Source organism: Bombina bombina, chromosome 8 (assembly GCF_027579735.1).
Source record: "Bombina bombina isolate aBomBom1 chromosome 8, aBomBom1.pri, whole genome shotgun sequence".
NCBI lineage: Eukaryota > Metazoa > Chordata > Amphibia > Anura > Bombinatoridae > Bombina > Bombina bombina.
The window spans coordinates 4,042,411-4,054,931 of NC_069506.1; the positions used below are offsets into that span (position 1 = coordinate 4,042,411).

Genomic DNA, 12,521 nt, shown 5'->3' on the forward strand with positions numbered 1-12,521 from the left:
GCAAGACCATAAATAATAATATATAATATTACATGCTCCTAATGCAAGACCAAGAATAATAGTATAATATATAATATTACTTACTCCTAAAGCAAGACAATAATTAATAATATATACTATTACATGCTCCTAATGCAAGTCCACGCATACTGGTATAATATATAATATTACATACTCCTAATGCAAGACCATAAATAATAATAATATATATAATATAACATTCTTCTAATGCAGGACAATAAATAATAATATATAATATTGCATACTCCTAATGCAAGACCATACCTAATAATATATAATATTACATACTCCTAATGCAAGACCATAAATAATAATATATAATATTACATGCTCCTAATGCAAGACCATAAATAATAATAATATATAATATTACATGCTCCTAATGCAAGACCATAAATAATAATATATAATATTCGATACTCCTAATGCAAAACCATGAATAATAATATATAATATAACATTCTTCTAATGCAAGACCATAAATAATAATATATAATATAATATTACATGCTCCTAATGCTAGACCATAAATAATAATATATAATATAATATTACATACTCCTAATGCAAGGACCATGATAATAATATAATAAATATAATATTACATAATCATAGTGAAGACCATAAATAATAATATAATATATAAGATTACATGCTCCTAATGCAAGACTATAAATAAAAATATATAATATAATATTACATAATCATAGTGAAGACCATAAATAATAATATAATATATAATATTACATACTCCTAATGCAAGACCATGAATAATATATAATATATAATATTACATGCTCCTAATGCAAGATCATGAATATTAAAATAATAAATATAATCATTACATAATCATAGTGAAGACCATAATTAATAATATAATATATAATATTACATACTCCTAATACAAAGACCATGAATAATAATATAAATATATAATATTACATGCTCCTAATGCAAGACCATGAATAATGATATATAATATAATATTGCATATTCCTAATGCAAGACTAAGAATAAAAGTATAATATATAATATTACATAATCCTAGTGCAAGACCAGGTAATGTTGCTGAGATGCAACACCAATATTTAGCATTACCTGGTTAATTAGTTGCATTAAGAATTACCTGTGTAACACTGACATTAGCATTATCTGTGTAACACTGGCATTCAGCATTATCTGTGTAACACTGACATTCAGCATTATACTGTGTAACACTGGCATTTTAGCATTATCTGTGTAACACTGGACATTCAGCATTATCTGTGTATACACTGACATTCAGCATTATCTGTGTAACACTGGCATTTTAGCATTATCTGTGTAACACTGGACATTCAGCATTATCTGTGTAACACTGACATTTAGCATTATCTGTGTAACACTGGCATTTAGCATTATCTGTGTAACACTGGCATTTAGCATTATCTGTGTAACACTGCATTTTAGAATTACCTGTGTAACACTGACATTTTACCGCATTATCTGTGAACATGACATTCAGCATTATCTGTGTAACACTGACATTCAGCATTATCTGTGTAACACTGACATTCAGCATATCTGTGTAACACTGACATTCAGCATCTATCTGTGTAACACTGACATTCAGCATTATCTGTGTAACCACTGACATTCAGCATTATCTGTGTACACTGACATCTTAGCATTATCTGTGTAACACTGACATTCAGCATTATCTGTGTAACACTGACATTCAGCATTATCTGTGTAACACCTGGACATTCTAGCATTATCTGTGTAACACTGACATTTCAGCATTATCTGTGTAACACTGACATTCAGCATTATCTGTGTAACACTGACATTTCGCATTATCTGTGTAACTGACATCAGCTATTATCTGGCTGTAACACTGACATTCAGCATTATCTGTGTAACACTGACATTTTAGCATTATCTGTGTAACACTGACATTCAGCATTATCTGTGTAACACTGACATTCAGCATTATCTGTGTAACACTGACATTCAGCATTATCTGTGTAACACTGACATTCAGCATTATCTGTGTAACACTGACATTCAGCATTATCTGATGTAACACTGACATTCAGCATTATCTGTGTTAACACTGACATTCAGCATTATCTGTGGTAAACACTGACATTCAGCATAATCTGTGTAACACTGACATTCAGCATTATCTGGTGTGAACACTGACATTCAGCATTATCTGTGTAACACTGACATTCAGCATTATCTGTGTAACAACTGACATTCAGCATTATCTGGGTAACACTGACATTCAGCATTATCTGTGTAACACTGACATTCAGGTCATTATCTGTGTAACACTGACATTCAGCATTATCTGTGTAACACTGACATTGCATTAGCATTATCTGTGTAACACTGACATTCGAGCATTATCTGTGTAACACTGACATTCAGCATTATCTGTGTAACACTGACATTCAGGCATTATCTGTGTAACACTGACATTCCTGCATTATCTGTGTAACACTGACATTTCAGCATTATCTGTGTAAACACTGACATTCAGCATTATCTGGTGTAACACTGACATTCAGCATTATCTGTGTAAACACTGACATTTCAGCATTATTCTGTGTAACACTGACATTCAGCATTATCTGTGTAGAACACTGACGATTCAGCAATTATCTGTGTAACACTGACATTCAGCATTATCTGGTGTAACACTGACATTCAGCATTATCTGTGTAACACTGACATTCAGCATTATCTGTGTAACACTGACATTCAGCATTATCTGTGTAACACTGACATTCAGCATTATCTGTGTAACACTGACATTTAGCATTTATCTGTGTAACCACTGACATTCAGCATTATCTGTGTAACACTGACATTCAGCATTATCTGTGTAACTCTGACATTTAGCATGTATCTGTGTAACACTGACATTCAGCATTATCTGTGTAACACTGACATTCAGCATTATCTGTGTAACACTGACATTCAGCATTTATCTGTGTAACACTGACATTCAGCATTATCTTTGTAACAACTGACATTCAGCATTATCTGTGTAACACTGACATTCAGCATTATCTGTTATACACTGACATTCAGCATTATCTGTGTAACACTGACATTCAGCATTATCTGTGTAACACTGACATTCAGCATTATCTGTGATAACACTGACATTCAGCATTATCTGTGTAACACTGACATTTCAGCATTATCTGTGTAACAACTGACATTCAGCATTATCTGTGTAACACTGCCATTCAGCATTATCTGTGTAACACTGACATTCAGCATTATCTGTGTAACACTGACATTCAGCATTATCTGTGTAACACTGACATTCAGCATTATCTGTGTAACACTGACATTCAGCATTATCTGTGTAACACTGACATTCAGCATTATCTGTGTAACACTGACATTCAGCATTATCTGTGTAACACTGACATTCAGCATTATCTGTGTAAACACTGACATTCAGCATTATCTGTGTAACACTGACATTCAGCATTATCTGTGTAACACTGACATTCGCATTATCTGTATAACACTGACATTCAGCATTATCTGTTGTAACACTGACATTCAGCATTATCTGTGTAACACTGACATTCAGCATTATCTGTATAACACTGACATTCAGCATTATCTGTGTAACACTGACATTCAGCATTATCTGTGTAACACTGACATTCAGCATTATCTGTGTAACACTGACATTTAGCATTATCTGTGTAACACTGACATTCAGCATTATCTGTGTAACACTGACATTAAGCATTATCTGTGTAACACTAATATTCAGCATTATCTGTGTAACACTGACATTCAGCATTATCTGTGTAACACTGACATTCATCATTATCTGTGTAACACTGACATTCAGCATTATCTGTGTAACACTGACATTCAGCATTATCTGTGTAACACTGACATTCAGCATTATCTGTGTAACACTGACATTCAGCATTATCTGTGTAACACTGAAATTCAGCATTATCTGTATAACACTGACATTCAGCAGTATCTGTATAACACTGACATTCAGCATTATCTGTGTAACACTGACAGTTCAGCATTATCTGTGTAACCACTGACATTCAGCCATTATCTGTGTAACACTGACATTTAGCATTATCTGTGTAACACTGACATTTAGCATTATCTGTGTAACACTGACATTTAGCATTATCTGTGTAACACTGACATTTAGCATTATCTGTGTAACACTGACATTCAGCATTATCTGTGTAACACTGACATTCAGCATTATCTGTGTAACACTGACATTCAGCATTATCTGTGTAACACTGACTTTCAGCATTATCTGTGTAAACACTGACATTCAGCATTATCTGTGTAACACTGACATTCAGCATTATCTGTGTAACACTGACATTCAGCATTATCTGTGTAACACTGACATTTAGCATTATCTGTGTAACACTGACATTAAGCATTATCTGTGTAACACTGACATTTAGCATTATCTGTGTAACACTGACATTTAGCATTATCTGTGTAACACTGACATTTAGCCTTATCTGTTGTAACACTGACATTCATCATTATCTGTGTAACACTGACATTCAGCATTATCTGTGTAACACTGACATTCTAGCATTATCTGTGTAACACTGACATTCAGCATTATCTGTGTAACACTGACATTTAGCATTATCTGTGTAACACTGACATTAGCATTATCTGTGTAACACTGACATTTAGCATTATCTGTGTAACACTGACATTCATCATTATCTGTGTAACACTGACATTCAGCATTATCTGTATAACACTGACATTTAGCATTATCTGTGTAACACTGACATTTAGCATTATCTGTGTAACACTGACATTTAGCATTATCTGTGTAACACTGACATTTAGCATTATCTGTATAACACTGGCATTTTAGAATTACCTGTGTAACACTGACATTTAGCATTATCTGTGTAACACTGACATTCAGCATTATCTGTGTAACACTGACATTCAGCATTATCTGTGTAACACTGACATTTAGCATTATCTGTGTAACACTGACATTTAGCATTATCTGTGTAACACTGACATTTAGCATTATCTGTATAACACTGGCATTTTAGAATTACCTGTGTAACACTGACATTTAGCATTATCTGTGTAACACTGACATTTAGCATTATCTGTATAACACTGGCATTTTAGAATTATCTGTGTAACACTGACATTAAGCATTATCTGTGTAACACCTGACATTAAGCATTATCTGTATAACACTGACATTAAGCATTATCTGTGTAACACTGACAAGAGTATAACTGACAATCTCTGACTCCTGTAATAAGAGTATAACTGACAATCCCTGGCTCCTGTAATAAGAGTATATCTGACAACATCTGACTCCTGTAACAAGAGTATGACTGACAACATCTGACTCCTATATCAAGAATAAAATAGACAATCTCTGACTCCTGTACCAAGAGTATAACTGACAATCTCTGATGATTCCTGTACAGTATCTGACTCCTGTACCAAGAGTATAACTGACAACCCCTGACTCCTGTAATGAGAGTATAACTGACAGAATCTGACTCCTGTACCAAGAGTATAACTGACAACCCCTGACTCCTGTAATAAGAGTATAACTGACAACCCCTGACTCCTGTAAAGAGAGTATGACTGACAATCTCTGACACCTGTACCAAGAGTATAACTGACAAACCATGACTCCTGTTATAAGAGTATAACTAACAACTCCTGTCACCTGTAATAAGAGTATAAATGACATCTGACTCCTGTAATGAGAGTATAACTGACAGAATCTGACTCTTGTACAAAGAGTATAACTGACAACCCCTGACTCCTGTAATAAGAGTATAACTGACAACCCCTGACTCCTGTAAAGAGAATATGACTGACAATCTCTGACACCTGTACCAAGAGTATAACTGACAAACCATGACTCCTGTACCAAGAGTAAAACTGGAAACCCCTGACTCCTGTTATAAGAGTATAACTAACAACTCCTGCCACCTGTAATAAGAGTATAAAATTACATCTGACTCTTGTAATAGGAGTATAACTGACAACCCCCTGACTCCTGTAGTAAGAGTATAACTGACAACCCCTGACTCCAATAAAAACTATAACTGACAATCTCTGACTCCTGTACCACGAGTATAACTGACAATCTCTGACTCCTGTACCAAGAGTATAACTGACAATCTATAACTCCTGTTCCAAGACTATAACTGACAACCACTGACTCCTGTAATAAAAGTAAACCTGACAGCCCCTGACTCCTGTACCAATAATAAAACTGGCAACCCCTAACTCCTGTATTAAGAGTATAACTAACAACTCCTGCCACCTGTAATAATAGTATAAATGACATCTGACTCCGGTAGTAAGAGTATAACTGACAACCCCTGACTCCAATAAAAACTATAACTGACAATCTCTGACTCCTGTACCACGAGTATAACTGACAATCTCTGACTCCTGTACCAAGAGTATAACTGAGAATCTATAACTCCTGTTCCAAGACTATAACTGACAACCACTGACTCCTGTAATAAAAGTAAACCTGACAGCCCCTGACTCCTGTACCAATAATAAAACTGGCAACCCCTAACTCCTGTATTAAGAGTATAACTAACAACTCCTGCCACCTGTAATAATAGTATAAATGACATCTGACTCCGGTAGTAAGAGTATAACTGACAACCCCTGACTCCTGTTATAAGAGTATAACTAACAACTCCTGCCACCTGTAATAAGAGTATAAATGACATCTGACTCCTGTAATAGGAGTATAACTGACAACCCCTGACTCCTGTAGTAAGAGTATAACTGACAACATCTGACTTCTGTACCAAGAGTATAACTGACAATCTCTGACTCCTGTAATAAGAGTATAACTGACAATCCCTGGCTCCTGTAATAAGAGTATAACTGACAACATCTGACTCCTGTAACAAGAGTATGACTGACAACATCTGACTCCTATATCAAGAATAAAATAGACAATCTCTGACTCCTGTACCAAGAGTATAACTGACAATCTCTGATGATTCCTGTACAGTATCTGACTCCTGTACCAAGAGTATAACTGACAACCCCTGACCTCCTGTAATGAGAGTATAACTGACAGAATCTGACTCCTGTACCAAGAGTATAACTGACAACCCCTGACTCCTGTAATAAGAGTATAACTGACAACCCCTGACTCCTGTAAAGAGAGTATGACTGACAATCTCTGACACCTGTACCAAGAGTATAACTGACAAACCATGACTCCTGTACCAAGAGTAAAACTGACAACCCCTGACTCCTGTTATAAGAGTATAACTAACAACTCCTGCCACCTGTAATAAGAGTATAAATGACATCTGACTCCTGTAATAGGAGTATAATTGACAACCCCTGACTCCAATAGTAAGAGTATAACTGACAACCCCTGACTCCAATAAAAACTATAACTGACAATCTCTGACTCCTGTACCACGAGTATAACTGACAATCTCTGACTCCTGTACCAAGAGTATAACTGACAATCTATAACTCCTGTTCCAAGACTATAACTGACAACCACTGACTCCTGTAATAAAAGTAAACCTGACAGCCCCTGACTCCTGTACCAATAATAAAACTGGCAACCCCTAACTCCTGTATTAAGAGTATAACTAACAACTCCTGCCACCTGTAATAATAGTATAAATGACATCTGACTCCTGTAGTAAGAGTAGAACTGACAACCCCTGACTCCTGTAATAAGAGTAAAACTGACAGATGACAGGTTTAATACATTTGTAGAATTTGAAACAGAACTTTACTGAATGCACATTTCTTCCATTTTGTTTAATATAAAAATAACTTTTGTTTCAGTCCCTGTTAACTCACAAACTGTTTGCCAGCTGAATATTTATAACAAATTATGTAAAAAAATGTTTTAAACTGTGATCAAAGTTCAAATAAAAATAAACTTCCCTTAACTAGTATTGACTTCTTCATTACTGGATTGAAAACAGGGTTTTGTAATATGTATTACTCATTTTATCAGATGCCCCTGTACTAATAAATAAACCTTTTTGTTCTTGGTTATGGGCTTGTCACTGTTCACCAATAGAGTCCTGAGAATTGTCCTTAGACAGTGAGCTTGTGCACATAATAATATAAATAGATAACATTTTATTACATTGTATATTTTACATCTTCAAATAGTTCTCTTTCATATGCACTATAGAAAGTTCTTAAGTTTAATGTCCCTTTGTAGATTATATGCTAAAATATATACAACAGGGAGCACCTATCAATATAATATAGATATCATGCTATGTGTAATTGCTTACAATAAAGCGTGTCTGGCCTTGCTGCAAGTTGTGTGCCTTTATTTGTTAGACACATTTATTACCTAGGCACAACAATATTCACTAATTGAATTAGGTTTTGTTACCCCTCGGAAGACCCCTGGAAAAACATCCAACAGCTGGGCCATGTAGAAAATGCATCTTTGTTATTATTAGAAAAAAGTCACTTACATTTTTGCCAGTGCATGTTCTGTGACAGCAAACTGGAGTTTTTCCTCTTTGAAGTAGACAGTTTGCCTGTTTGGTGGTTCACGGTGCACAACTTATTTTCACCTCTGATAGAAGTGTCACAAGTGAACGAGAGGATGTCACCTTCTGGTTTTTATAAGATCAATCTGCCCAATTCGTAGATGACATCACCGCACGTTGTGACCACAAAGAGCATGAAGAAAACATCATACTCATAGGAAAAATGTTCCTATCAATATAACTAAATCAGAAGCTGAAATCACAAGTCTATAGTAAGTACAAATACACACTCTAGCATCAGTACTCCAACTAGGTCACTTATTAATACCTTTATGCTATACATCTTGCTAAAAGGAAACATCAGTGAATATGTTGTACTTAGGAGGTGATATTTATTACTCTGTAAGACCCAGACTGATTTTGAATAATAACATTATGTAAACTGCCTTAAAATTAGTTTAATAAATATTTGTTTCTTGTTTTTTTAAGAAGGTCTTGTCCCTATGGACACTTTTTGAAGGAAGCACCTGCAGATACTTCAAGCGTCAGTAAACCTCAAACATTCTCTATCTTGGTTCAGTTCAGAAAGCTTAGTGAGATAGATATTTTTAGAAATGAAACATTCAGAACTTTTTGAAAGCTAATAACATTTTAAAAGATTTTTTATATTAAAACTCAGTGCATACACAACATTTATTACGTCTATATAGTTAATTCATCTAAACTTTAAAGGTCCACACCTTAAAATCATACTTTAATACATTATTATTATTATTATTAATAATAATAATAATAATAATAATATGAATGTTATGTTTATTTCATATTAAATGCATGAACATTGCATGAATGTTGTGTTGAGTGACAAAGGAATAGGGTACAAATAAAATATACTTTAAACGCTATTATTATATACATACATGTGTATATGCTGTATGGAATTTAATAAGGAAATATGCTAATCCTATATAATTAAAGGCCAACTGTGTTTGTCCGAAGCTGTCATTGCGCAGTAGAGACTGCGCGCGAGGACAAACACACCTGGCCTTCCAACTGACCTCCCTGGCGTTGTGTGGTGGAGTGAGCATGGCTGGGCGGTTGCGACATGGGCGTGGCCAGGTGTGGCATGGGCGGAGTCAGGCGGGGCCAGATGCTGGTGCAGAGACAGAGAGCTCTACAGAGGGGGGTGGAGAGAGCAGAAGAGGGGGGATAGAGAGAGGGAGAGAGAGAGACAGCAAAAGAGAGAGAGAGACAGCAAAAGAGAGAGGGAGAGAGAGACAGCAAAAGAGAGAGGGAGAGAGAGACAGCAAAAGAGAGAGGGGGAGAGAGACAGCAAAAGAGAGAGAGGGAGAGAGACAGCAAAATAGATGGGGAGAGAGAGATCAAAAAAGAGGGGGGAGAGTGCATAAAAGAGAGGGGGGAGAGTGCGCAAAATAGAGGGGGGAGAGAGACAGCAAAAGAGAGAGGGGGAGAGAGACAGCAAAAGAGAGGGGGGAGAGAGAGACAGCAAAAGAGAGAGGGGGAGAGAGACAGCAAAAGAGAGAAGGGGAGAGAGACAGCAAAAGTAAGGGGGGAGAGAGGCATCAAAAGAGAGGGGGGAGAGTGCACAAAAAGAGAGGGGGGGAGAGTGCGCAAAAGAGAGGGGGGAGAGTGCGCAAAAGAGAGGGGGGATAGAGCGCAAAAGAGAAGGGATGGAGAGAGTGCAAAAGAGAGGGGGGAGAGAGCGCAAAAGAGAGGGGGAGAGAGTGCAAAAGAGAGGGGGAGAGAGCGCAAAAGAGGGGGGGACAGAGAGTGCAAAAGAGAGGGGGAGAGAGCGCAAAAGAGAGGGGGGAGAGAGCGCAAAAAGAGAGGGGGAGAGAGCGCAAAAGAGAGGGGGAGTAGAGCACAAAAGAGAAGGGGGAGAACACAAAAGAGAGGGGGAGAAAGCGCAAAAGAGAGGGGGAGAGTGAACAAGAGAGAGGGAGAGAGACAGCAAAAGAGATGAGAGAGACACCAAACGAGAGGAGAGAGAGAGCAAATGAGAGGAGAGAGAGCAAATGAGAGGGGGGGAGAGAGAGCAAAAGAGAGGGGGGAGAGAGACAGCAAAAGAGGAGGGGGGAGAGTGCGCAAAAGAGAGGGGGGAGAGAGCGCAAAAGAGAAGGGGGAGAGAGCGCAAAAGAGAGGGGGGAGAGAGCGCAAAAGGAGAGGGGGAGAAAGTGCAAAAGAGAGGGGGAGAGAGCGCAAAAGAGGGGGGACAGAGAGTGCAAAAGAGAGGGGGAGAGAGCGCAAAAGAGAGGGGGGAGAGAGCGTAAAAGAGAGGGGGAGAGAGCACAAAAGAGAGGGGGGAGAGCACAAAAGAGAGGGGGAGAAAGCGCAAAAGAAAGGGGGAGAGTGAACGAGAGAGGGAGAGAGACAGCAAAAGAGATGAGAGAGACACCAAACGAGAGGAGAGAGAGAGCAAATGAGAGGAGAGAGAGCAAATGAGAGGGGGGGAGAGAGAGCAAAAGAGAGGGAGAGAGAACAAGAGGGGGGAGAGAGAGAGAGAGTAAAAGAGAAGGAGAGAGACAGCAAACGTGGGGGAGAAAGAGCAAAAGAGAGGGGGGAGAGAGAGAACAAAAGGAGATGGGGGAGAGAGAGAGCAAAAGAGGGAGGGGGGGAGAGAGACAGCAAAAGAGGGGAAGAGAGAGCAAAAGAGAGGGGGAGAGAGAGAAGAAAGAGAGGGGGGAGAGAGAGAGAGCAAAGGAGAGGGGGAGAGGAGAGCAAAAGAGAGGGGGGAGAGAGAGAGCAAAAGAGAGGGGGAGAGAGAGCAAAAGAGAGGGGGGGGAGAGAGAGAACAAAAGAGAGGGGGAGAGAGAGAAAACAAAAGAGAGGGGAGAGAAAACAAAAGAAATGTAGTGAAAAAAAGAGAGGGGACGAGAGATAGAGCAAAAGAGAGGGGAGAGAGAGCAAAAGAGAGGGGAAAGAGAGAGCAAAAGAGAGGGGAAAGAGAGAGCAAAAGAGAGGGGGGATAGAGAGAGAGCAAGGGGTTGGGACCCGCTTTACTGCAAAAAATGGCCCGTGTACACGGCTTTAGGACTAGTATAATATTAAAAGGATAACCCATCTGATATCTTTATTCTGCTGCTACAAATTGAGTTATTCTATATGTAAATTATTTAAGGATCAGAGAGAGAGATAGACAGTAATTATATTGTGCTGTCATTAGAAAAACTGCTATAGAAAAATCACTAAAGTGTTTGATCATTTTCTTGTTTGCACTGTTGCTTGCCTTTACCTGTGTGTTTTATCTCCACAAAAAGGTTATGCACATAGTTAAGTTAGCTCCAGACTCACCAAAGCACTACTGATCCTGTAGTGAACAAAGCTGCTGAGTCAATAAGAGACAGCATATGTCTATAGCTAATAATCATTGACTTTGTTCAGGACAGGATCAGCAGTGTATTGTCATTATGCACCTAGGTGCAGTCAAGCATTGATACAAGAAGACAAAGCTTATGCCCCTTTCAGCTTTTATGTACAGTTACTGTATTATGTTCGCTCTGAGAGGGTCTGCTGCCTTGATTATCTGTTGAAGTAAGATTGTCTGTTTAAGTAAGCAGTTAGCTAAACAAGGGAGTTAGGCAAACAAGGGTTTGGAGTAACCAAGGGGAAATATAATTATTTTATATTTTTAAGTTAAACCTTTAGTAAGAATGTGTGAGAATCTCATTCAGTGTACAGCTTGCTATATGTTTGCATCACTGGAGCAGCCACTTCAGGGATTATATGTCTGTGGCAAATATGAGCATATTGTCTCTTTAGAAACTCGTATTGGAGCTCTGGAGGAATGAATTGCAACACTGCATGAAATTCAGACACTTGAAAGGGAAATGGATAGGACTGAGCTGGTTGTTAATGGTTCTAGCAGTGGGAATGGGGAGAATTCAGATGAGGAGACTCCAGAATTGTAGCTGGGTCACAGTCGGAGGGCGGAAGTAAAGGCCGTGACACACTGCA

At 37.9% G+C, this 12,521-nt stretch overlaps 1 protein-coding gene across 1 annotated transcript in view; it reads right to left on the bottom strand.

Annotated features, from left to right (window-relative positions):
- The window catches only part of POU2AF1 (POU class 2 homeobox associating factor 1), a 155,344-nt gene extending 146,596 nt beyond the window's left edge, over nt 1–8,748 (bottom strand). Inside the window, exon 1 of the mRNA XM_053689824.1 lies at nt 8,529–8,748. Coding sequence (XP_053545799.1) covers nt 8,529–8,544 — 16 coding nt within the window. The 5' untranslated portion in view covers nt 8,545–8,748. The remainder of the gene's footprint in view (nt 1–8,528) is intronic.
- Between the last annotated feature and the right edge of the window lie 3,773 nt (nt 8,749–12,521).